This window comes from Scyliorhinus torazame, chromosome 17, assembly GCF_047496885.1.
Source record: "Scyliorhinus torazame isolate Kashiwa2021f chromosome 17, sScyTor2.1, whole genome shotgun sequence".
In the NCBI taxonomy this organism is placed as follows: domain Eukaryota; kingdom Metazoa; phylum Chordata; class Chondrichthyes; order Carcharhiniformes; family Scyliorhinidae; genus Scyliorhinus; species Scyliorhinus torazame.
Genome location: NC_092723.1, coordinates 59,027,504 through 59,055,269, shown reverse-complemented (window position 1 = coordinate 59,055,269; position 27,766 = coordinate 59,027,504). Strand labels below are relative to the sequence as shown.

The 27,766-nt window shown below is 49.9% G+C and overlaps 1 protein-coding gene across 1 annotated transcript in view; it reads left to right on the top strand.

Moving 5' to 3' along the window:
- Nucleotides 1-27,766, top strand: part of LOC140393893 (zinc finger protein 76-like) — a 126,665-nt gene that overhangs the window by 67,631 nt on the left and 31,268 nt on the right. The window contains exons 2-6 of the mRNA XM_072480489.1: nucleotides 11,666-11,741; nucleotides 12,365-12,445; nucleotides 13,576-13,656; nucleotides 16,579-16,778; nucleotides 27,536-27,610. Of these exons, the coding sequence (XP_072336590.1) occupies nucleotides 11,666-11,741; nucleotides 12,365-12,445; nucleotides 13,576-13,656; nucleotides 16,579-16,778; nucleotides 27,536-27,610 (513 nt within the window). The remainder of the gene's footprint in view (nucleotides 1-11,665; nucleotides 11,742-12,364; nucleotides 12,446-13,575; nucleotides 13,657-16,578; nucleotides 16,779-27,535; nucleotides 27,611-27,766) is intronic.

Below are 27,766 nucleotides of genomic sequence, written 5' to 3'. Positions count from 1 at the left end.
CTGCATAACCCCTATCTACCTCCAACATCTCATCTATTACCCTCTGCCGCTCCAACCTCTCCTCTTTGTCCACCCTGGCCTTAAACAAAATCACCTCACCCCTCAACACTGCCTTGAGAGCCTCCCAGACAACTGCCTTCGAAACTTCGCCCATACAGTTGAAACCTACATATTCATCAATTACCTTTTCAATTTTGTCACAGAATCCTTGGTCCCCCAAAAGTCCCACATCTAATTTCCACCCCGGCCTCTGCGCTACCCCCTTCTCCAGCACCATATCAACCCAATGCGGAGCATGATCTGACACTGCAATTGCCGAGTATTCCGACACCTTAACCCCAGCCAGCAAAGCGTTCCCCACCACGAAAAAGTCGATCCGCGAGTATACATTATGGACTGCTGAGAAAAAGGAGTACTCCCGTTCCCTCGGGCGCAGAAACCTCCAAGGGTCCACCCCTCCCATTTCCACCATTAGCCCAGCTAACGCCTTCGCCCCCTCTGATGGGACCAGCGAGCGCGACCGTGACCTGTCCAACCTTTATCCTGCACCAAGTTCCAGTCCCCCCCCCACTATCTGTTCGTGTGTGTCCAAGTCGGGGATGGCCCCAAACACCTTCTTCGCGAATCCCACATCGTCCCAACTGGGACTGTATACACTGAACAGCGCCACTAACGTCCCTTCCAGCACCCTGTCACAATCACATATCTACCCCCCCCTGATCTGCCACCACCTTCTCCATTTGGAAGCGTACTCTTTTGCTGACCATTACCGCTACCCCTCGAGCCCTTCCGTCAAATCCGGAGTGAAACACTTGGCTAACCCAGCCCTTTTTAAGTCTCACCTGGTCCTTCACCCTCAAGTGAGTCTGCTGCAGCATTGCTACATCGGCTTTCAAACTTTTAAGATGCGCAAGCACTCTTGACCGGACCTCCTAACCCCCTCACGTTCCACGTGATTATCCTAACTGGGGGTTTCTCACCCCCCCTCCCCACCTTTCATATTCATCATCATCATACCACTGTGCCCTGCCCCATGAGCCTGACCCGCCTCTATCCATTATTAACATCGAATCCCTTCCCCTCCCAAAAAACCTTCCTACATTTCCTCTCGAAAAAACATCTCCCAGCATCAATCCCTCTCTTCCTCCCCCCCCCCCCCCCCCCCCCCCCCCCCCCCCGTCGCAGCACAGAATGCCAATCAACCCAACCAATAACTTGAACTCTAACAATATGAAGTGAAGTAAATTACAATACACATCAGTAAAAAGAAAGTTATAGCATTTATACATTTGCCAGCTCCCCAATCACAGTCCACAGTCTCCTCATGCCTGTCCCAAGCCTTCTGCCCTCACGAACGCCTCAGCCACCTCCGCTGTCTCGAAATAAAAGTCTTTGGCATCATACGTTACCCTCAGCTTCGCCGGCTATGCCATTTCAAATCGCACCTCCTTTTTGTACAGTGCCGCCTTCACTCGCCCGAATGCCGCTCGTCTTTTTGCCAACTCCACCGTCAAGTCCTGGTAGATCCGAACTCCAACACCATCCAACTGCACCTCGCGCTTCTGCTTCGCCCAGCTTAACATCATCTCCTTCATGCAGTACTTCTAGAAGCAGATAATTACTGCTCTTGGCTACTCATTCACTTTGGGCTTCGGCCTTAATGACCGATGAGCTCGGTCCAGTTCGGACCGGGAGGGACTCTCACCCTCCCCCATCAACTCCGCCAACTTCTTAGCGAAGTACTCTGTTGGTCTTGGGCCCTCTGTCCCTTCGGGCAAGCCCACAATTCTCAGATTGTGCTACTCGAGCGGTTCTCCAAATCCTCGAGCTTTGCTCGGAGTCCTCTGTTGACGTCCACCACTCTCCGCAGTTCGTCCCCCATCGAGGTGAACTGGTCGCTGTGCTGCGACACGGCCTCTTCCACTTCCTTCATCTTCTCGTCCTGCTCTCTCACCTCGGCCGATGACTTTGCCACAGCTACTCTCACCGGGGCGATTGCCTCCTCCATCAATGACTTCAATGCGACCGCCATCTCCTTCCTCAAAGCCTCCATGTGCCTCGCAAACTGCTTTTTCAGCTCCACCGCCATCACCTCGGTCATCTTCTCCACCATAAGTCGTGCGGCCCCACCAGGCGGTCCGGCATCCGCCATCTTGTCAGCAGGTCCTCTCATTCAATTGCGAGCCCACGTTTCCTCCCTTCCTCGACGCTGCTTTTCGCATCCTTTAACGACTTATTATTTTTCCTTTTTTTTTTTCACCCTTCTATCCTTCAATCTTTTTTTATTATAGAAAAACAAAAAATTCTTCCTTCAAAAAATGAAAAATAAACTTTCACCAAGTTTCTTTAAAACTTCTTTCTCTTCTTTGTATTCCTCCAGAATTTCCCTGGGACCGAACTTCAGTCTTCTTACTACATTCTAGGTGGGAGCCACCCGATGTGGGACATCTCACCTACATCGCGCCCTGGCTTCGAGCCTGCCGCCTCGACCCCCGTTTGGTTCCGCCCCCGCTGTTCCGACCTCTGCGCGCACTGGGCCCGACGCCTCAGCACCAGCCGCCCAACACCATCCAACTGCACCTCGCGCTTCTGCATCGCCCAGCTTAACATCATCTCCTTCATGCAGTACTTCTAGAAGCAGATAATTACTGCTCTTGGCTACTCATTCACTTTGGGCTTCGGCCTTAATGACCGATGAGCTCGGTCCAGTTCGGACCGGGAGGGACTCTCACCCTCCCCCATCAACTCCGCCAACTTCTTAGCGAAGTACTCTGTTGGTCTTGGGCCCTCTGTCCCTTCGGGCGTACTGCATGAAGGAGATGATGTTAAGCTGGGCGATGCAGAAGCGCGAGGTGCAGTTGGATGGTGTTGGGCGGCTGGTGCTGAGGCGTCGGGCCCAGTGCGCGCAGAGGTCGGAACAGCGGGGGCGGAACCAAACGGGGGTCGAGGCGGCAGGCTCGAAGCCAGGGCGCGATGTAGGTGAGATGTCCCACATCGGGTGGCTCCCACCTAGAATGTAGCAAGAAGACTGAAGTTCGGTCCCAGGGAAATTCTGGAGGAATACAAAGAAGAGAAAGAAGTTTTAAAGAAACTTGGTGAAAGTTTATTTTTCATTTTTTGAAGGAAGAATTTTTTGTTTTTCTATAATAAAAAAAGATTGAAGGATAGAAGGGTGAAAAAAAAAAAGGAAAAATAATAAGTCGTTAAAGGATGCGAAAAGCAGCGTCGAGGAAGGGAGGAAACGTGGGCTCGCAATTGAATGAGAGGACCTGCTGACAAGATGGCGGATGCCGGACCGCCTGGTGGGGCCGCACGACTTATGGTGGAGAAGATGACCGAGGTGATGGCGGTGGAGCTGAAAAAGCAGTTTGCGAGGCACATGGAGGCTTTGAGGAAGGAGATGGCGGTCGCATTGAAGTCATTGATGGAGGAGGCAATCGCCCCGGTGAGAGTAGCTGTTTAAGTTCAGAAGTGTACCATAGGAGAGGTCAGTTTATGCCAAGCAAGGTTTTTTGCCTTGTTATGTTTTAATCTGGAGATGCTTTGTTTTTGCAACTTTCAGTAATCAGTAACAAAGAACAAACAGCACAGGAACAGGCCCTTCGGCCCTCCAAGCCTGGACCGGTCATGATACCACCCTTGTCCAAAACCCTCAGTACTTCCTTTTGCCGTATCCCTCTATACCCATCCCATCCATGTATTTGTCGAGATATCTTTTGAACTCTGTTATTGTATCTGCTTCCACAACCTCCCCTGGCAGCACATTCCAGGCACTCACCACCCTCTGTGTTTGGGCAGCACGGTAGCACAAGTGATTAGCACTGTGGCTTCACAGCGCCAGGGCCCCAGGTTCGATTCCCCGCTGGGTCACTGTCTGTGCGGAGTTTGCACGTTCTCCCCGTGTGTGCGTGGGTTTCCTCCGGGTGCTCCGGTTTCCTCCCACAGTCCAAAGACGTGCAGGTTAGGTGGATTGGCCATGCTAAATTACCCGTAGTGTCCATAAGGGTTGGGAGGGGTTATTGGGTTGCGGGGATAAGGTGGAAGTGAGGGATTAATGTGGGTCGGTGCAGACTCGATGGGCCGAATGGCCTCCTTCTGCACTGTATGTTCTATGTAATCTATGTAACCCATGCAGGGTTCATCGCCGGATTTCAAACCGGCCCCGCTTGATGCCCGGGACGGCCCCAAAGGCCAACAATAATCAGGGGGGAGAGCGAAGAATCAGGGAAATCCCCGAAAGCGCTGCAAATAGTGGCCACTGGCAGGAGTTCCACTCGATGCGGCCGACCCGCTCGCAAACACCACCGGACACCCAACCTTTCTTAAGTCTCATCTGACCCTTCACCCTCAGATGGGTCTCATGGAACATCACCATGTCGGCCTTTAAGCAAGTGTGCAAGAACATTTGATCTCTTCACCGGCCCCCCTAAACCCCTCACATTCCACGTCACTATTCTGACCAGGGGTCTCTCCCTCCTATCCGCTAGCATCATAACCCCGGGCCCTGCCCTTCAGGCCTGACCCGGCCCGTCCCTTTGTTTTTGAGCAACTAAATTAAACACTTTTTAAAATTTAAATTCTTTACATCAGCTTATTGTGACTTTTCTACATTTGTTATATTTTCCTCCCTTGTAATTAAGAGAAACAGTTGACACATTCTTAAGAGTTTTTCTCTATTTTAATTCATGACTCCTGGGCCCCACTGGCCATTTTGAAAAGCGAGAAGTCTGCTCCTTTTTGACCGAAAGCAGGTTCTGAAGGTTTGCTTTCTAATCACTTGAGACTTGGAACTGTGCAGATTATTGAATCATAAGCATGACCAGATCATCGTTATGTGATTTTCTAACATTAAATGGAGATCCACTGTTGCAAGATGAGTTATCTCCTCTGCAAAGCTGGCAACTAGTTAGGTCTGATCATTTGTCTGAGACACAAGCAGATTTAATGGCTTCAATCTGGAATGCACTTTGTCAGAAATTAAACATTGCCTCCTATGTAAAGTATCACACATGCTACATCTAGGCTATTTTAGTGTTTACTGTTCTCAAGTTAAGCTTTGTATTTTTTAAAATTTGAAGGGTTGATTACTTCAATCTATGTTTTATAGAGTTTCAGTAGATGCTATTAAACAGCAAGGTTACCTTGGAGATGCATTATCTTTGCCTAGGGTCTATATTAGTGGAAACATAATTATTGGCAGTCGTGGTTTTACTGAACACTTTGAAGCGATGGGTTCAGATATTTAAAAAATGCAGGGCATTTTATGTATACGGCATTTAATACTTCAATTAGATTTTTCCATTTGCAAGGTGAATAAAAGTATTGATTAATATTGCTTTTCTTAAGTAAGAAAACAGGGAGCAACATATGTGAAGAACGTTTAATGTGAGAATTTACAACTCCACTTGTGTTTTGTTCAGACACGTTACTGGTACAGGGGATGCGGTGGCGTAGTGGTATTGTCGCTGGACTAGTCATCCAGAGACCCAGGATAATGACCTAGGGACCCGAGTTCGAATCCCACCAGGCAGGTGGTGGAATTTAAACTCAATAAAATCTGGAATTAAAAGTCTAGTGATGTTGTAAAAACCCATCTGGTTCATTAAGTGGCCCGTCTTAGCAGAAGTGGCTGTACAGTGGTATATAGTCGGGAGGGAGTTGCCTGTGAGTTCTCAACGTCAACTCTGGACCTGATGTCAGGTTAAGCAGCATGGTAGCATGGTGGTTAGCACAATTGCTTCACAGCTCCAGGGTCCCAGGTTCGATTCCCGGCTTGGGTCACTGTCTGTGCGGAGTCTGCACGTCCTCCCCGTGTGTGCGTGGGTTTCCTCCGGGTGCTCCGGTTTCCTCCCACAGTCCAAAGATGTGAAGGTTAGGTGGATTGGCCATGCTAAATTGCCCTTCGTGTCTAAAATTGCCCTTAGTGTTGGGTGGGGTTACTGGGTTATGGGGATAGGGTGTGGGTTTGGGTAGGGTGCTCTTTCAGAGAGTCGGTGCAAACTCAATGGGCTGAATGGCCTCCTTCTGCACTGTAAATTCTGTGAAATTTCTGTGAAATTAATGTCCTTTCAGAAAGGAAATTTGCAATCCTTTCCTGATCCGGCCCATGTGCTACTCCAACAATGTGGTTGACTCTTAAATGAGCTCTGAAATGGCCTAGCAAGCCACTCAGTTGTATTCAACCACTACGAAAACACAAAGGAATGAAACCGGACGGACCACCCAGCATCGAGCCAGGCATCGGAAACGGCAACCCCCCTCTCGACACTGCAACGCCCTACTTACTAACATTTGGGGGCTTGTGCTAAAATTGGAAAGCATCAGCCTGACATTACCATACTCACAGAATCATACCTTCCAGACAAGTCCCAGACACCACTATCGCCATTCCTGGGTATGGCCCGTCTTAGCAGAAGTGGCTGTACAGTGGTATATAGTCAGGAGGCAGTTGCCCTGTGAGTTCTCAACATCAACTCTGGACCCGATGTCAGGTTAAGCAAGGAAACCTCCTGCTTATTACCACGTACCAGCCACCACCAGCTGATTAATCAGTACTCTTCCATGTTGAACACCACTTGGAGGAAGCACGGAGGGTGGCAAGAGTGCAGAATATGCTGTGGGTGGGGGCCTTCAATGTCCATCACCAAGAGTGGCTCGGTAGTGCCACCACAGATCCAGCTGGCCGTCCTAAAGGACATAGCTGCTCGACTGGGACTGCAGCAGGTGGTGAGGGAACCAGCAAGAGGGAAAAACACTTAACCTCATCCTCACCAATCTGCCTGCTGCAGATGCATCTGTCCATGACAGTATCGGTAGAAGTGACCACCAAACAGTCGTTGTGGAAACAAAGTCCCAACTTCACATTGAGGATACCCTCCATTGTGTTGTGTGGCACTACCACCGTGCTAAATGGAATATACTTCGAACAGATCTAGCAACTCGAGACTGGGCATCCATGTGGTGCTGTGGGCCATCAGCAGCAGCAGAATTGTACTCAACCACAATCTGCAACTTCATGGCCCAACATATACCCCACTCTACCACCAAGCCAGGGGATCAACCCTGGTTCAAGAAAGACTGCAGGAGAGCAAGCCAGGAACAACACCAGACATGAGGTGTCAACCTGGTGACGCCTCAACACCGGACTACTTGTGTGTCAAACAGCATAAGCAGCAAGTAATAGAGCTAAGCGATTCCACAGCGAATGCAGCAGATCTAAGGTCTACAGTCCTGCCACATCCAGCCGTGAATAGTGGTGGACAATTAAACAACTCACTGGAGGAGGAGGCTCCACAAATATCCCCATCCTCAATGATAGAGGAGGCCAGCACATGTGTGCAAAAGACAGCTGAGGCATTCACAACAACTTTCAGACAGAAGTGCCGGGTGGATGATCCATCTCGTTCTCCTTCAGAGGTCCCCAGCATCACAGGTGTCAGTCTTGAGCTAATACAATTCACTCCACGTGATAACCAGAAACGGCTGAAGGCACTGGATACTGCAAAGGCTATAGGCCTGACAATATCCCGGCAATTGTACTGAAGACCTGTGTTTCAGAACTTGCCGCACTCCTAGCCAAGCTGTTCCGGTACATCTACAACACTGGCATCTACCCAGCAATGTAGAAAATTGCCCAGGTGTGTCCTGTACACAAGAAACAGGACAAAACCAACCCAGCCAATTACCGCCCTATCAGTCTACTCTCCATCATCAGCAAAGTGAGAGAAGGAGTCATCAATAGTGCTATCAAGCACCACGTACTCAACAATAACTTGCTCATGGACGCTCAATTTGGGTTCTGCCAGGGTCACTCAGCTCCTGACCTCGTTACAGCCTTGATTCAAACATGGATAAAAGAGCTGAATGCCAGAGGTGAGGTAAGAGGAACTGCCCTTGACATCAAGGTAGCATTTGACTGAGTGTGGCATCAAGGAGCCCAAGCTAAACTGGAGTCAATGGGAATCAGGGGGAAAACTATCCACTGGTTGGAGTCATATCTGGCACAAAGGAAGATAGGTGGCTGGAGGCCAATCATCTCAGCTCCAGGACATCACTGCAGGAGTTCCTTAGGGCTTAGGGTAGTGTCCTAGACCCAACCATCTTCAGCTGCTTCAGCAATGACCTCCCTTCCATCATAAGATCAGAATAATAATCTTTATTGTCACAAGTGGGCTTACATTAACACTGCAACAAAGTTACGGTGAAAAGCCCCTATTCGCCACATTCCGGCGCCTCTTCGGGTACTCCGAGGGAGAATTTAGAATGTCCAATTCACCTAACAGCACGTCTTTCGGGATTTGTGGGAGGAAACCGGAGCACCCGGAGGAAACCCACGCAGACACGGAGAGAACGTGCAGACTACGCACAAACAGTGACCCAAGTCGGGAATCGAACCTGGGACCCTGGCACTGTGAAGTAACACTGTGCTACCATGCTGCCCTAAAAAGTGCTTTGCAGGGGTCATCCGGGATTTGAACCCAGGACCTCTCGCATTTTAAAGGAATGGAAACCTCTAAGCGAGAATCATACCCCTAGACCAACGTGCCAACCACTGTGGGGGTGTTCGAAGGTGATTGATTGCACAATGTTCAGCACTATTTGCATCATCTCAGATAATGAAGCACTCCATGTCCAACTGCAGCAACACCTGGACAATATCCAGGCTTGTGTTGACAAGTTACATTTGCACCACAAGTGTCAAGCAATGACCATTTCCTACAAGTGAGGATCTAACCATCGTCCCTTGACATTCAGTGGCATTACCATAATTGAATCCCCCACAATCAACATCCTGGAATTTCCATAGATCAGAAACTGAACTGGACTAGCCATATTAATACTGACCAGTGCTGGTCAAAGGCTAGGATTGACAAGGCACAAGTCTGGAGTGTGCTGGAATACTCTCCACTTTCCTGGAGAGTGCAGCTCCAACAACACTCAAGAAGCCGAAGCTAGGGGCGGCAGTGGTTAGCACTGCTCCCTCACGAAGCTGAGGACCTGGGTTTGATCCCGGCCCCGGATTGCTGCCCGTGTGGCGTTTGCACATTCTCCCCGTGTCTGCGTGGGTCTCACCCCCACAACCCAAAGATGTGCAGGGTAGATGGATTGTCCACGCTAAATTGCCCCTTAATTGGAAAAAATTAATTAGATACTCTAAATTGAATTAAAAAATAAAAGCTTGACGCCATCCAGGACAAAGGCCACTTGATTGTTTCCCCTTCCCCAAACATCAAACCCTACACCACCAATGAACAGTGACAACCGTCTGTACCATCTACAAGATGCACTGCAGTAACTCGCCAAGGTTCCTTAGACAGCACATTCCAAACCCATGACCATCTAGAAGGACAAGAGCAGCAGATACCTGGGAGCCCTACCACTTGGAGGTTCCCCTCCAAGTCACTCATTATCCTGACTTGGAAATATATCGCCGTTCCATCACTGCTGGGGAAAAATCCTGGAACTCCCTCCCTAACAGCACTGTGGGTGTACGCTGCAACATGGACAATCCCTCATAAGATGCATTTCTGATTTCCCATCACAAAGTCCTTGTGGTCAATATTTGAACACAACAACTACGCTGCAGTACAAAAGCAGCACAAAAAGATTACTCTTATGCAAGGTCTTTGTGCTTGTCTTCTGCATGTCTTCCCCTGGCCTAGTGCGCCTAGATAGTGCTAGACCAGTGACTGCAACATGACTGGTGGAAGGCTGCTTATTTTCACTGCGGGTGACTCTTACAGAGGAACATCAAATAGACCAGCCTTGAGGGCTAACCTTTGTAATGTACCACCTAGACGTGGGTAGAAGCAGTGTGGGTTGGCTGGTTGAGAGGACCCAGCAAGGTTAGTGGCAGTGTTGGGAGCTCTACGGAGCCACTACCTCACCCTTCAGATGGCATCTCAACAATGCTTGTAATCTCCTGGAACACAGTTTGCTGGACTGCTGTGAGAGCCTCCATGTCTTGTCGAGCTATGATGGCAGTTGACACAGACTCAGCCTCTATTCCAGCTGCCAGGGATATTCCACTAGGCTGATGATAGCAACCCCGATGTCCGAGGATGTGCATGTGGGGTCACAATCCAGCCCCAATATGAACCTCTTCCTGTAGGAAGATTGTATGGGCCCATTTTTATACAGGAGATTTAAATTGCTGTGCAAAAAACTAATTTTGGTGGTTCCCAACCTCATTCCCGACTGCAGGAAGGCACGAAATGTAGCTCTGTGATGTTCAAATCCATTCAATCACTTTGACTTGCTTGACTGAGGGTATTAAAAGTCTTTTGAATTGCTGCCCGTCCATGGTACTCTGGACGCTGCCCTTGCCACATGGCTTCTTGCCTATGCTGGAAACATAGCTTCTCTCCTGTCTTTTGTCGTGTTGGGTGTTCTGGTTCACAAACAAGCCAACAATGCTGGAAGTGGTGTAACGCTATTTTATTAACTGTTCAACTATGCTAACATACTGTAAACGTGGGTATAAGCAATACCAGCTTAACTGTGGACTCTTTCCTACCACTAGCTATGGCGAGGCACTCGGCACATGGTGAATGTCTGTGATGCAGGCTGTGAGCTCTGTGCTCTGAGCTGGCTGCTGCTAGAATGAGCGGGAACTCTCCTATCTCCTGTCTTTATAGTGCTTGTGCTCTCACTGGTGATTGGCTGCGGTGTTTTGTATGCTGGTTGGTCCTACTGCATGTCCATCAGTGTGTGTATGTGATTGCACAATAATGTACTGATGTATATTATGACATCTTTAACCTCCCAGCAAATTGCATACAGTACAGCGTCACTGAATGTGGGAGCCCTCTCTTTTCTTTGTTGCGATCTGACTTGCCTGTGAGTGGCCTAATACAGTAATCCAGCAGCCTGCAGTGCATTGCTGCAACTTCCCTTTCAAATGGACCGTGCCAGGAGAGCCTGGGAGGCTGTCTGGAAGTCATGCTTTCAACAGAACACTGTTCAGCCCCCTGGATGTGCAGGACCACCTGCAATGAAATGGAGACCAGGGCTATCTGGGGGCTGCAGCTTTCCATGCCACAATCCCGATAATGATGTGGATGAACCAAATTTCTTTCTTGCCCACTCTGTTTAAAAAGGGTTGCAGGGACGCTCCCAACTACGGTCCCCCTGTCCAAAAATCAGGATGATTGAATGTCGCACTCTAAATGTCCACCGTATTATCATTCTGTTTCCAAATCTTGCACATTCTGTTCATATATTAAATTGATGCGCTAAGCGTCAAGAACCACAAAGACATGTGAGACTTTAACTCAGGCTTTAATATACTACATGGGAGGCTTACCCGACACAGACGACCCCAGACAGAATGGGGCCTGTCCCAGAAGAGGTTCTTATACTGACTCCCGGGGGAGTGGCTAAGGCGGAGCTCTCCATGGCCAGGTCGGGTTACCTACCAGTGACCGAACCTCTGCAGAGTTACAGTACAATACACAGTATTACAGGGCCACGTTACGCACAACTATTATATACGATGTACAATGGTAGGGAGGTACAGTGGTGTATCACCACATTAGTGTAAGAATTTTCCCTTTGTACTTTCTCATGATAATGTAGTGTGAAATTATGCTGAAGACATTACATGCATGTAAGGTGTTCGCATTCAGTAATAATTAACATTTGTCATTGTTTTGGATTACACTAGATGATGGAGAGCCTGAGCCTACAGGCAGTGACTCTTACAGATGGATCTACAGCCTACATTCAACATACACTGAAAGGTGAGCACCCAGAGATATGAATTGGAATTTATAAAGCAATGGGCAAACATGTAGCACCATGGGAGTGTTGGGTTATCTCACTCCCCTAAATTGTTAGTATCATTCCTTCTTGGGTGGCACTGAGCAGAGGCAAGGCATCTCTCCAGAGCAGAGTGAATCTGCCGGCAAGTCATCTCGACTAAAGAGTATCATAGATTGAGATCTGGAGTGCGTTAACTGGCCAGGAGATGCACATGGCCAAGATCACCAAATGAAAGTGGAGCTGGGATAGAGGTGTGAATAATATAAATAGGACAATCCTTTAAAACAGAGATGAGGAAGATGCCTTCAGCCAGAAGGTGGTGAATCTGTGGAACTCTGCCACAGAAGGCTGTGGAGACCAAATCACGGAGTGTCTTTAAGACAGAGATAGATAGGTTCTTGATTAATAAGGGGATCAGGGGTTATGGGGAAAAGCAGGAAAATGGGGATGAGACAAAGATTAAGTACAAGGGCCCTGGAGTTTGGGAGAAGAGGAGGTGATCTAATTAACACATAAAGGATTCTTGGAGGGTTTAACAAGGTAGATGCAAAGAGAAGCTTTTTACCCTGACGATGCATTAATTTCTGAATATATTTAACAGATGCAAAGTTGATTGAGGGGCAAACAATTCAGCTGGAAGATGGTACGACAGCCTACATCCAACAAGTTACAGTACATAAAGGTAACAATGGCAATTACAGACAGAACATTCATTAATACTAAACCTATGTCCAAAGTATGAATGGGAGTTGGTCTGATTCGGTAGAGTGCAGTTGCATTTTATACACAGTAATGTCTACGTTACTGGGCACGCTAACATTTGTGATTTCAGTCAGATTGTAACTTTGCCCCTGCATGAAGTAATTGCTGATATGTCTGTGTTTATTTTACTGACAAATGTATTGGGATCATGTCTGCGTTCTGGAATTAACAAAGTTTGACACAACAGAAGCAGTTCAACCAAGATTATCGCCACAAAGTAATGCCACTTTTATTTATAAGAGGCGCAATGATGACATTAATGTAAAAGCAAATGACTGAGGATGCTGGAATCTGAAACAAAAACAGAAAATATTGGACAATCTCGGCAGGTCTGACAGCACTGGAGAGAGAAGGGAGCCAACGTTTCGAGTCTGGATGACTCTATGTACACCTTCCAAAATTTCAATTGAGCAAAATCCGCACACAGGTCAAATGTCTCTTATTAATAAAGTTAACACTTAGTGGCTTACAGATTTATTCACAAAGTCCTTGGAGAGAGGTTTTCAGAAGTCACTCTGAGAAATTCAACTCCCTTCCTCAGAACCCAGAGCAAAACTCTGAAAATCTAAACTAAAAACAGACCCAGACCCAGTGACATTACAGCCTGCCTAACTCTTAACTCCTTAATCACAGCTTTAGCAGACATATAATCTGGATATCTTAACTCAAGTTCTTTTAATAACATTACTGCAACAGACACATCATACAATATATATAAAAAATTCCTACATACATCACAATCTGCACCACAACAGGACATTGGTCTGATCTTCAACAGGGGGATGAATGCTCAACAGATAAATGTGTGTGACTGCTTTTGTGCTTGACTTAGTCATTATAGAAAATCAAATGGAAAAACTAGAGGGAAGGTCTTACTTGCCCAGTCTTTCTGTGGCGTCGAGCAGGAGAATGTGAACCTCAAAAGGGAAGAAAATCATTTTAACGAGGTTAGAAAACAGTGCAAGTGATTAGTGTAAGCTTGAAATTGTAAACTTGAACTCATTGTTTTGCTCCTCCATGTCAAACCTTTTTACATATTAAAATCTGCAGGTGACTCTCTGCCTTTTGAAGATGGCCAGGCTGTACAGCTTGAAGATGGCAGCACTGCATTCATCCATCACACCCCTAAAGGTAGCCATCATTCTCATAATGTACTTTGAAATCTTACTTCTATGCAGGACAGCATCAAGCTGGAACTGATCCAGAAAACCTACTGTCAATTATAATGTATCTGCCTGTGTTTCCTCCAGGTGCTCCGGTTTCACAGAATCATATAGAATTTTAAGTGCAGTCCAAAGATGTGCCGACTAGGTGGATTGGCCATGCTAAATTGCCCCTTGGAAGGGGCGGCAAGGTGGCGTAGTGATTAGCACTGCTGCCTCATGGCGCTGAGGACTCGGGTTCAATCCAGGCCCCGGGTCACTGTCTGTGTGGAGTTTGCACATTCTTCCCGTGTCTACGTGGGTGTCACCCCACAACCCGAAAAGATGTGCAGGGTAGGTGAATTGGCCACCCTAAATTACCCCTTAATTGGAAAAAATTGGGTAATCTAAATTTATTTTTAAAAAGGCAAAAAAGAAAATTGCCTCATGGTGCCCAAAAGGTTGGGAGGTGTTGCTGGGTAAGGGGGTGGGGTGAAACGTGAGACTAGGTAGTGTGCAATATTTTATCAATAAGGCCGGTTGTATGGGCTTGTACGTGCAAACTAGTCCTGAATGTATTTGTTTAGAATCATTGAATCATCGAATCACTACAATGCAGAAGGGGGCCATTCGGCCCATTGAGTCTGCACCGACCCTCTGAAAGAGTACTCTACCTATGCCCAGCCCTCTGCAATCCCATAACCTCACCTAACCTTTCCACAATAAGGGACAATTTAGCATGGTCAATCAACCTAACCTGCACATCTTTGGACTGTGGGAGGAAACCGGAGTACCCGGAGGAAACCCAGGCAAACTCCGCACAGGCAGTGACTCAAGGCCGGAGTTGAAAACGGGTCCCTGGCACTGTGAGGCAGCAGTGCTTGTTTCCACTAGTCCCAGATCATCTATACTTACAGCAATGACATTTCCATTGCATCCTGTATCTCAATTTTTGACTTGCGTGTCTTATGTCAACATTTATGATAGGAAAATCTTACGTTTTCCTACTTCAAGATTTGACTGTCTTCCTGCCGTTCCAGGCCTCCTCCCACTATATGGTACTATTGCATGGCTTGATCTCTGCTAGCCACCATTTTTCTTTAGCACAATTTTGGGGATACCTTCTCTTCCCCCAAAATATTCCAGGTAAGCAGATCTCTCATTCCTACCTGTAGCTACTCAATTCTGATTTCAGGCTGCAATTACGAACTCCGTTCTTTTTTATTAGTGAGTGATTCTTAGGCTGACTTGCCCCGAAATGATTCTAGCATTAAGATTGGAATTTGAGAGGGCAGCACGTGGCGCAGTGGATAGCACAGGGACTGTGGCGCTGAGGACCCGGGTTCGAATCCCGGCTCTGGGTCACTGTCCGTGTGGCGTTTGCACATTTTCCCCATGTCTGCGTGGGTTTCACCCCCACAACCCAAAGATGTGCAGGTTAGGTGGATTAGCCACGTTAAATTGCCCCTTAATTGGAAAATATATATATAATTGGGTACTCTAAATTTATTTTTAAAAAGATTGGAATTTGGGCTCTTTCCCCTGCACCTTGGGCTGGAATTTTCCAACCCCGCCATGGCCGGCTCCCCCGCAGCGGATACGACGAGCCATTCAAATGTAAGATCCCGTCGGTGGGAGAGGCTGGAAAATTCCGCCCTTCGTTTCATATTCATGTTAGTTGTACAGACTCAAGCCTACCAATCTTGGATTATACAAACATATTTATTAACTCACTGAGGGTGTCAACAAAAACTTAACTTCAGTAATCCTAAACACACTGCCATTGTTTTTAAATTACCTTTCACGTAATCGCAGGTGGCATCAAATTCTCCAACGGAGGAAACTATGGTTAAAGTGATTATGCTGTATGATCATTAAGAACGAAGGATAACCACTGGAAACCAGTTGACCAGTAGATTTGTTTATTAGTTGCTTCTCTACAATTCTAGAGAGCTTAGTTAATTGCTTTGAAGATGTCCTGAGGTATAAATGCGCAAGCATCCATCTTTCTTTCCATTTAAAGTAACCAGTGTCAGTCATGTAATGATGATTTGTTATGATTTGCTTTTTTAACCAATAGGAATGCATCTCAATTTGGCCCCTTCATGTGATGGTCTCATTCCTCTGTGCGTGAGATGCAAGAACTTCAATCAGACAGATTCTAGTTTGTGTTGGTAGCAATGAATCTCGGGCCTGGACTTTTACTTAACTGTCCTGCCAGAGGTGGGTGGGGGTCAGAAAAATGTGGGGAAGCTGCAAGTCAGGATTCCCCAGCGCACAGTGGGGTTTTAACTCCAGAGCGTGCGGGTGACATCCCCAGTTGGTACCCCACGCCAAAGCTAGCCTGGTTTACAGGGAACCGGCTGTTGGAGGCCACAGGACCAGACAGATCCCCACTGCAGCACATCACAAGGTAGTGAACACTATGTGGACACTGAACAGGAAGGAGAGTATGGTCAGGAGGGGGCACACGTACAATGGGAAGGGGGGGTGGGGAGGAGCTTGAGGAAAATTTTGAAAACAGGAAAGAGTGTGATTATGGTGGTAATAGCAAGGGAACAGGTTGCATTTAGTGGCTGATGGAATAGCTGCTGATAGTGGAGTAGAGGCGATGCAGAACAAGAAATAAGCTGATGTTGGAGTGGGTGGTGAGCCCAGAGACGTGCCATCTTGCAGATAACATCTTACGCTGTCAATTCAAAGCTTGTTGGTACTCAGGCTAGGAAATGATCCAGTGATTTGACTGAGATTGTTACATTGTTCATTAATTTGTGACTCTAAACATAAGAAAGCCATCAATAATGGACCTTGCTGGAAATTGTTTAGGTTGCAGTGCTGATACTCTCGTATAAAAATGATCCTGCAAAGCTGGCTGTTATTTTACCTTGACGGATGTCGTCCTTTTTCCCAGATGATTTTGACCCAGAAGCAGTACAAGCCGTACAACTGGAGGATGGTACAACAGCTTATATTCATCACCCAGTCTCCCTGCAGGGTTCCAATACAATCCTGGCTGTGCAGACAGAAGCAGGATTGGAAACACTGCATGCTCAGACAGATGGCACTGTTGATCAGGAGACCATTAGTGCTCTTGAGCATTATGCCAACAAGGTAAGCTATCATCCGTGATCTGGAACAACCGTTGTTAATTGTTAGGAATGTGAGGTTTTATAGGATACTTGTATCTTGGCACTGTCTCTCTAATTCTAGGTAAAATGATGGAATGAAGGGGGTAATATGACCACAAGTTCTGCTTGACACCAAGCCTGGGTGGCTTGGTTGTTATGGAGCTGGGGGCCCTGGTTGATTATATGGAGAGAAAGGAGAGGATGCTTATACTTGTAAGCTGTGGCAAAAGCAGCTGTGCTGACTGTAGATGGACTTTCAGTCTCCAAGACTTGGTTAAAAAAAAGAGAGAAAAAGCGAAGTCTCACAGAGAAAGGACTGCCACCAGTGTGGTCAGCAGAGAGAAGAAGTTGCAAGTTCTCTAAAAGCTACCAATGCAGGAAGGAGGGTGGTCTTGGGTTAATGAAACTAATCTTGTGACAATCTAAGGATTCCAGAAGATTTGTCCTGGCAAAAGGAAGCGCCTTTAGAATAGTTGCTCAACGTTACTCTCAAGACAAAACAGGGAGAAGTAAACTTGTTGGAAACGTGGAATGTTGGACTAGTTCTTGTGAAATCTGTTATTTTGTGAAGAGTGGGATGTGAAGTATACCCATGGCATGGGTTTTCTGTTGTGTTAACAGTTAAAGAGGGAATATCTATTCTGTAGTTCAGTGTATTAGTTGTTTACAAAATAGTGTTTAGTCAACGTTGCTTTTCGTTCATTTGTTGCAGTAAAAGTCTTAAAACTTAAAATCTTATCAGATAATCCTTTCAATCATTCATTGGGAATTCAGATGTCAGTTGAAAAGCTAATGGTCCCTGTAGGGATCCTAACATAATTCAACTGAAAAATTGCTCTGACAACATTAATTGATCAATGATTCACAATCCAGACATGGCAAAAGTCATTTTGGAACTGGAATATTTCCAGTGCTGTTAAAACAAACTTTGAACATAAAGATATATTATAGTATGTTAATTTTGCATCAGTCAGCTCCTCAGTTATTATTAAAAGAAGCTCTTAATGTGGCAAGTAACTCTACTTCCCAGAGTGAGGTATTTATTTTTGTGGGATGTGGGCATCGCTGGCTGGGCCAGCATTTGCTGCCCATCCCTGAGGGCATTTAAGAGTCGAACCACATTGCTGTGGATCTGGAGTCACATGTATGCCAGACCAGGTAAGGACGACAGATTTCCTTCCCAAAAGGACATGAGTCAACCAGGTGAGTCTTTACAACAATCGACAATGGTTTCTTGGTCGTCATTAGACTTTTAATTCCAGATTCTTATTGAATTCGATTTCCACTATCTGCCTGGTGGGATTCGAACCCGGGGCCCCCCCAGAGCATTACCCTGGATCTCTGGATTACTAGTCTAGTGACACCACTACGTCACTGCCACCCCCTAAAGTTAAAATGAGGCAAGCTTTGCCAAAATATTTTATAAAAATAAATCTGTGCAGAATGTTTGACTTGTGGGATTCAATCTGCATGCAATGTTTCAATTATCTAATTCCCTTACCACTGAAGCCACACTCAGCCTTCAATCATTGTATGCAGCACCACATGATATTGATTAGTATTTTTTTAAATCTTGTACCTGCACATATTCTTGCAGTGTTAATGTAAGCCTACATGTGACAATAAAAGATTATTATTATATTTAAATTGCCATGTTTTATTTTGGTCACAATTTATCCCACTCTTCCTGTTGTAAATTTTTATGCCCCATTTCGTATTCAAGCTTCATATGTCAACATTCACTGCTACACTTTGATGAACGAATCCAATTACTCAAAACGTTTTTTTTAAAAAAACTTCTGCCATCTTTTTCTCTAGCTAATGCCCAAAATTAGGTTTCAAACAAAACTTCAAAAAAAATCGAAGGCTTGATTAAAGTTGTCAGCTAAATTGTTGCTATGTCTTAATACCTTCACTAAAGTGTTGCCTCCAAGACCTCAAATTCTTCTGTTTTTGCCCATAGCTTTAACTGTGTAGCTGAGGAAATTCTGTCCATGTGCAGTGTACACAGTTTCTCGAGATGCATCGGTTGCATTTAATCTAGTCAAATGCTTTTCTCTGTCATTAGCAACATTCATTTGGTTGTTTTTCAAAATGAACTGAAGAAAAGCTGGAAAGAATTTCAAATACTTTATAGGGAGCATTTTTGCCAAAATTCAGCGAGAGAGAAAGAGAAAACATGACAAACTATTAAATTACTTGTTAAAAACTTAGTTGGTATTCAAATGATAGTTGAGAAACTTCAGAAAATATATTGAACCAAAAGTCATGGAAACATAATAAAATAGGAGCAGAAGGAGGCCATTTGGCCGTTCAAGCCTGCTCTGCCATTCATTATGATCATGGCTGATCATTCAACTCAGTAGTCTAATCCTGCTCTCTCCCCCCCCCCCCCCCCCCTCCATATCCTTTGATCCCCTTCGCCCCAAGCGTAATATCTAACTGCTTCATGAAAACATACAATGTTTTGGCCTCAACTATTTCCTGTGATAACGAATTCCCATCCGACCACTCTCTGGGTGAAGAAATTTCTCCTCATCTCTCGTCTTAAATGGTCTATCCCCTAACTTCAGACTGTGACTCCTGGTTTTGGGCACACCCAACATCAGGAACATCCTTCCTGCATCTACCCTGTCTAGTCCTGTTAGAATTTTATATGTTTCATTTGAACTCCAGCTAATACAATCCTAACCAATTCAATCTCTCCTCATAAGTCAATCCCGCCATCCCAGGAATCCATCTGGAAAAACCTTCGCTGCACTCCCTCTTGAGCAAGAACATCCTTCCTCAGATAAGGAGACCACATTGTACACAATATTCAATTTGTGGCCTCGCCAAGGCCCTGTATAATTGCAGCAAGACATCCCTGATCCTGTACTCGAATCCTCTTGCTATGAAGGCCAGCATGCCATTTGCCTTCTTTACAACCTGCTGAAAATGCATGCTTAATTTCAGTGACTGGTGTACGAGGACACCCAGGTCTTGTTGCACATTCCCCTTTCCTAATTTATGTCCATTCAGATAATAGGCTGCTACCTGTTTTTCGCTACCAAGTGTATAACCTCGCATTTCTGCAAATTATACTGCATTCGCCATTCATTTGCCCACTCACTCATCTTGTTCAAATCACAGCGAAGGATCTCTGCATCCTCTTTACAGCTCATCCTCCCAGCCAACTTGGTGTCATCTTCAAATTTGGAGATTTAGTCAGCTACTAAGAGTCAGCTACCATGGGAACATAGTGGTTAGCACTGCTGCTTCGCAGCAGCAGGAACCTGGGTTCAATTCCAGCCTTGGGCAATTGTTGGTGTGGAGTTTGCATGTTTTCGCTGTGTCTGTGTGGGCTTCCTCCCCCTGTCCAAAGATGTGCATGTTAGGTGGATTGGCCATGCTGAATTTCCCCTAGTGTCCCAAGATTAACTTGTGTTATGGCGATAGGGCGGGAGAGCGGGTCAACATAAGGTCCTCTTTCAGAGGTTCGGTGCAGACTCAATAGGCCGAATGGGCGCTTCCTGTACTGTAGAGATTCCACGACCCTTAGCTCTGGAAATCCCTCTCGAAACCTCTCCACCCCTCTTTAAATTGCCCCTTAAAATCTTACTCTTGACTCAAACAGTTGGCTATCTGTCCTAATATCACTATATGATTTCATGTCAAATTTTGTTTGGCAATGCTTCTGTGAAGCTCTTTGGGATTTTTCACTGTGTTAAAACACTATACAAGTTGTTGAGAAAGTATCGTTCTCATCATAATTAGAGTTATTTTATATCAAGAAAAACAAGTTAAACGTCAATATCAAATTACCTTAAATTATCACTTGTATAAATTATCATCTTTCGTGAGGTGATAATTAGAAAATGTGAACATCAGATTACTGATGCCTGTGAGGCAGGGAGAGAATCAGAGACACGCATGAGAGACAGTTTATGTTCTTGATGTAATTTGAATTTAGAAAAACATGTGTTGAATTTTGGAAGTGAATAGAAAGCTGCTATTTATTTCTAAATATCACCTGTGCTTTGCTGATAATTAGAAATATGTCAGCATTCTGGTTGTTGACATTGCTGTCAGATATAGAGAGAAAGGTGACCATGAAGAAAGAAACTAGATAGACCCGTGCATTTTTAACAGCTAATCATGGATGCCAAATGTAATTTTTGCAGAGATCTCTTGGTAAGTTCCATGCCATTCCTGCCATAACTAGGATGCCCTCCCATCACTGTTGATGAACATCATGGGGGAGTTCTAACCTAAAACAATTCGTAGCTTTAGGCTGGATGAAGCATTCAAGTCTTAAAAATCAGGGGCGTCATTCTCCGACCCCCCGCCGGGTCGGAGAATGGCCGTTGGCCGCCGTGAATCCCGCCCCCGCCGAAGTCTCCGAAGGGAGAAAAGTCGGCGGGGCGTTAATGGCGCCGCTGCCGCGGAGAATGTCACGGGTCTGCGCAAGGCAGCCGATTTTCGGCCTGCCGATATTCTCCCTTCCGGATGGGCCGAAGTCCCGTCGACGTGATGACCGTTCACGTCGACGTCAATCAAACCTCCTTTTCATCGGCGTGACCCGGTGCTCCAGGCTCACGCCGACCAGCGAGGAGGTGAGTGACGGCCTGGGGGTTGGCTCTGGGCAGGAAATGGCGTGGCCGCAGACTGATTGCGTGAGGAGAGGTGTGTCTCGGCTTGTGTGTGTGTGCGGCGGGGGGGGGGGGGGGGGGGGGGGTGGTTAGAGTAGGCTGGGCTCCGGGGGAGTGCCGGGAGGGGGTCCGTGCCGGGGTGGAGGTTGGGGGTTGTGGAGGGGGTCCGTGCCGGGGTGGAGGTTGGGGGGGGGGGTCCGTGCTGGGGTGGAGGTTGGGGAGGGGGTCCGTGCCGGGGTGGAGGTTGGGGAGGGGTTCCGTGCCGGGGTGGAGGTTGGGGGGGGGTCCGTGCTGGGGTGGAGGTTGGGGGTAGGGGAGGGGGTCCGTGCCGGGTTGGGGGGGGGTCCGTGCTGGGGTGGAGGTTGGGGGTTGGGGAGGGGGTCCGTGCCGGGGTGGAGGTTGGGGGGGGGTCCGTGCTGGGGTGGAGGTTGGGGGTTGGGGAGGGGGTCCGTGCCGGGGTGGAGGTTGGGGGGGGGGTCCGTGCTGGGGTGGAGGTTGGGGGTTGGGGAGGGGGTCCGTGCCGGGGTGGAGGTTGGGGGGGTGGTCCGTGCTGGGGTGGAGGTTGGGGGTTGGGGAGGGGGTCCGTGCCGGGGTGGAGGTTGGGGGGGGGGTCCGTGCTGGGGTGGAGGTTGGGGACGGGGTCCGTGCTGGGGTGGAGGTTGGGGGTTGGGGAGGGGGTCCGTGCCGGGGTGGAGGTTGGGGAGGGGGTCCGTGCCGGGGTGGAGGTTGGGGGGGGTCCGTGCTGGGGTGGAGGTTGGGGGGGGGGGAGTCCGTGCCGGGGTGGAGGTTGGGGGGGGGGCGGGGGGGGGTCCGTGCTGGGGTGGAGGTTGGGGAGGGGGTCCGTGCCGGGGTGGGTGATGGGAGGGCAAATGAGTTGGTTCACCTGGCCAGGTGCCAGCCTCCAACAGTTGGACCCATGCGGTCCATGCCACCTGGCTGGGGGGAGGAGGGGATATGGGCAATGATGACATGTCATCGTTCCCCTCCCCCCCCCCCCCCCCCCACCAGGCCGTCATGTTTTCAGACCATCCAGCGATGTTGGCCGCCGTGGTGGCAGCCGCTCATGTCTATGTTGCCCTGGATGAGGAGGAGGAGGAGGAGGAGCGTGCCAGAGAGGCGGCGCAGGCTGCCGCAGAGGGGCAGGCGGCAGCCGCCCAGGCTGGAGGGACACCTGACCGACAGGACGAGGAGGGGGAGGAGGACGTCGTGGCCCCACGGCAACGGAGGCACCCGAGGGCGCCCCGTGTGTACCGGCCCCGGCAGTCATACCAGGACCTCACGGACCGGGAATGCAGGAGGAGACTCCGGATGAGCCGGGAAACCATGGCACACATCTGCCACCTGCTGGCACACCTGTCACCGCGTGGCACTGGCGGGGGACACCCTCTCCCCGTGTCCGTCAAGGTTACGGTGGCCCTGAACTTTTATGCAACGGGGTCATTCCAGGCACCGAGTGGGGACCTGTCCGGCATATCGCAGACATCGGTGCATCGGTGCATCCGGGCAGTGACAGATGCCCTTTATGCCATGGCGCACCGCTACATCTGCTTCCCCGTGGACCGGGCCAGCCAAGATGCCCGGGCCGTGGGCTTCTCTGCCGTTGCCGGGTTCCCCATGGTCCAGGGCGCGATCGATGGGATGCACGTCGCCGTGCGGCCACCTGCAGAGAACAGGGCCGTGTTCACTAATAGGAAGGGGACCTATTCAATGAACGTACAGGTGGTCTGCGACCACCGCATGATGATCCTGCACGTCTGCGCCCGTCAACCAGGCAGTGTACACGACTCATTCGTGTTGTCGCGGTCATCCATCCCCGGCATGTACGAGGGACGCCATCCCCGGCTGAGGGGCTGGTTGCTGGGCGACAGGGGCTACCCATTGCGATCGTGGCTGATGACGCCTATACGGAGGCCACGCAATGAGGCGGAGAACCGCTACAATGATACCCATGTAGCGACAAGGGGAGTGATCGAGAGGTGCTTTGGCGTGCTGAAGATGCGTTTCAGGTGCCTGGACCTCTCTGGGGGCGCCCTCCAGTATCGGTCAGATAGGGTCGGCCGCATCATTGTGGTGTGCTGCGTCCTGCACAACATAGCCCAGCAGAGGGGCGATGTGCCGCAGGCAGAGGAGGGCGGAGTGGAGGAGCAGCAGGAAGAGGCCCAGTCCTCCCCAGATGAGGGGGATGGGGGCAATGGTCAGGGCAGACGGGGTAGACACAGGCGGGTGGCTGTCCACCGTTACCGGCTGGCCCAGCGGGCACGGGACAGACTGATAGACGCCCGCTTCACTGACTAGATGGGCGTGGGAATCGGGTAGTATGGCCACAGACCGCACACCATGACAACAGCCGACCACCCACACCCCCCACCCATCCACCCACCCAGCACCCTCACTCCCCTCCCCAACCCCACACACCCCACCCGCATGCACACCACCCCCCCACCCCCAATTGCCGATCCACCGGCGGCACAACGGGCCGGGCTCACCCAGTTGCGGGTGGACGCATGTCTATCGCAGGCCATGGAGGATGATGACAACCCGCCTCCGATGAGCTCCTGGCTCTACATCGTTGGACTATGTCTGACCCATGGCCACAGTACCACCATCCACCCGGACCATCCCTGCATGCGGCTGTGACACTGCAGCGCACGGTCCCGTCCTCTGCCCGGGGGATGTTGATGGCGGCCCAGGGGGAAGGGGGCAGACTCACCTGGGGCTGAGGTAAGACCACCCGTCACACACACACTTGCGCTCAACGTACATGACACGCCCGCACACTTTGGACAGAGCACAAAGGCAGCTTCGGTAGGTGTAACATTTACTTTAATAACCAAAGGAGTTCATGCACGTGCCCTAGCCCCTAAAACTCATCTGTGCCCTGCACCCGTGCCAACTTACTCAGTGTCTAATTGTTTGGCCTTACGGGCCCTTTGACTACGTCTACGTGGTTCCCCAGGCGGTACAGCAGAACTGGAGGTGGACTCCTGTGATTCCTGCCCTCTGACACCGGATCCCTTTGGCGGCCGTTTCCTGAGGCGTCCTGGCCTAGATGGGCCAGGCTGCGGCCCGGGCGACTGGGATGGCGAGCTGCCAGCCTGTCCTGCCCGTTGCCCACCCGATGCACCTGGGACGGAAGGGGGGGAGTCCGAGGTGTCGCGGTGTACCGGGACCTCCCCTACAGAGGGAGCCGGGACGGACCACACCACCTCCTCCTCCCTCGGGGTGCCCGATGGCCCCCAGGCCTCTACATGGGTGGGGGATGCGAACGGACTGGCCATCCGACGCGCCCCCGACATCTGGCGCTGCCAGTCCTGGAGGCCCGTGCTGGTATCGACAGGGGTCTGCAGGTTTGCAGCCATGGAGCCCAGGGGGTTGTCGAACCCTGTCTGCGACAGTGCGACGCCAGCTCGCACATGGCCACTGGCGCCGATGCCCTCAGCGATGGCCTGCTGAGACTGGGCCATGGCCTGCTGAGACTGGGCCATGGCCTGCTGAGACTGGGCCATGGCCTGCAGAGACTGGGCCATGGCCTGCAGAGACTGGGCCATGGCCTGCTGAGACTGGGCCATGGCCTGCTGAGACTGGGCCATGGCCTGCTGAGACTGGGCTATGGCGTTGAGCGCCTCTGCCATCTGGCGCTGGCACTGGCTCATGGCCTCCTGTGAGAGGGCAGCCATTTCCTGGGCCACAGACGCCGCCTGCACGGAAGGCCCCAGGCCTCGCAAACCGTTCCCCATGTCTGACACCGTCGCACCCATTGCCTCCACCGCGGACGCCACCCGTGCGGTGTCAGCCTGGGTGGCACGCATGACCGGGACCTCTCCCAGCTCCTGGACGCGGGTGGACTCCTCCACCTGCGACCGCAGCCGCCGCAAGCCACCCGTCACCCTATTCGCTCGTCTCCGTGTCGGTGGTTGCATCGGATCTATGTGTGGGTGTGGTAACTGCAGGAACCCGGGATCCATCTGGGCGGCAGATGTTCGCTTGACCTGGGCTGCCCTCCGACCGCCCGGTCCCTCTGCTGCTCCTACCTCCACCTGCTGTACCGGGACGGCTGTGTTGTGCGCACCAGTGAGTGTACCAGACGCCTCATCACTAAAGTGCCCAACCGTGGTGAGTGTTTCTGCGATGGTGGAGGGTGTTGGTGACAGCAGTGGCGTTGTGTCGTGCTCTTCGTCCCACTCTGAGTCCATGGCACTTTGGGGTGGGGGTTCGTCTCCACCCATCCACTCTGAGTCACTGTCCGGTATTTCGTCTTCCCGGGTAGTGCTGTCCCGGGTAGTGCTGTCCCGGGTAGTGCTGTCCCGGGTAGTGCTGTCCCGGGTAGTGCTGTCCCGGGTAGTGCTGTCCCGGGTAGTGCTGTCCCGGGTAGTGCTGTCCCGGGTAGTGCTGTCCCGGGTAGTGCTGTCCCGGGTAGTGCTGTCCCGGGTAGTGCTGTCCCGGGTAGTGCTGTCCCGGGTAGTGCTGTCCCGGGTAGTGCTGTCCCGGGTAGTGCTGTCCCGGGTAGTGCTGTCCCGGGTAGTGCTGTCCCGGGTAGTGCTGTCCCGGGTAGTGCTGTCCCGGGTAGGGGTGTCCCGGGTAGGGGTGTCCCGGGTAGGGGTGTCCCGGGTAGGGGTGTCCCGGGTAGGGGTGTCCCGGGTAGGGGTGTCCCGGGTAGGGGTGTCCCGGCTCGGAAGTGACGGGGGCCTGTGGCTGCCCCCCTCATCGCTGGGTGGTCGCTCCCGCACGTGACGGGGGTGTCGTCTCCCTGTTGCTCCAGGTCTCTCCGTCTCCCGTGGTGTGCGAGGGGCATCCTGCGGGCGTCGCATGCTGGAGGGTGCGGGTCTCTCCGTCTCCCGTGGTCTCCGAGGGGCATCCTGCGGGCGTCGCATGCTGGAGGCTGCGGGTCTCTCCGTCTCCTGTGGTCTCCGAGGGGCATCCTGCGGGCGTCGCATGCTGGAGGGTGCGGGTCTCTCCGTCTCCCGTGGTCTCCGAGGGGCATCCTGCGGGCGTCGCATGCTGGAGGGTGCGGGTCTCTCCGTCTCCTGTGGTCTCCGAGGGGCATCCTGCGTTACGTCGCTGCTAGCCCATTTCGGGCCGCAGACTATCGGCCCATTTTTATGACGTGACGCAAGTGGGTTTTGCGCCGATCGGTGGAGTTTCCGCCGATAACGGAGAATTTCGCCCCAGATTTCCAACTGAAACCAACCTTCAACCTGTTCACCTCCAGCTTTAACTGACTGACAGGTGCCCAGGTAGCCAACCTGCTCCAGGGAAGAAGTTGGCATTTTCTAATAATACAACTACAATTCACACGGTCTTTCAACTTTCTAACTTTAACCTCTGGTCACCTGAGTTTTCCACTCCATGGGGAACCTGGCAGCTACAATCAGGTGTGTATCCAGGAGGTGAGTGCCTTGACACCCACCTACTGGATCCAGCATACCTGCCTGAGGAGCCAGTGCAAACAGGCACTCCACTTCCCTCACCACCTTCTTCCCCCCCCTCTTTTTTTCCCCACCCAGCCTCCGAAACCACCACTGCCTCCTGCACCACCTCCAAAGCCACCTCTCTGACCATATCACACCTGTGACCCCCCACTGGCGTCCACAAGGTCTTGGATTTCCCCTCATCTCCAGGCCCATGACTACCCGCCAGACCACCAAAGCCCATGATTGAATCCAGTTAACTAAAGCTCAGTTAGACACCATCCCTACCCTGTGCTGCTGTGTATCGAATGTTCATTTCCACAAGATACAGCTTATTCTCAACCTTCAAAGTAGTGTATGATGAAAGTTAAGTACATAACTAAGGATGTGACTAAATAGACTACTTATGGTCTCCACAGAACAACGAACAGAGTTGTGCAATTCAATCCAAAGCATCAGTAAAAATCCCAGAATATGATTTAATAAAAATATAATCTGTCTAATGCACAGTGGTGGTGATGTTATCGCCTGGACGGCATAAAACAACCTACCATTGAACAAAGCCTGAGGAGAGCAACAAAGTATTTTTCAAACATGTGAAGTTTTAGATAAAAATTATATTTGTAGTATTTGAACCTTTTACTTTAATCGGGAAATGTCTGGGTGAAATGGTAGTCGTTATGTGCGTTTTGTTTTTTCAGGCGTCTGAGGAAGATGAAGGGGTCAGCAGTACTACTGGACTGCCTTCCGATATGAACAAGGACAAGCCTGTGCAGGTATCACTTTATTCTGTTAACTTTATACCAACAAGGATCAGTGTGAGACACATCAGCATACACAAATAAATCTCTGCAAAGCGATGGATGTACCACATCTTTCCTGATTCATTTATAACAAAGGTAGCATTTTGGCATTCATGTTATAACTGAATT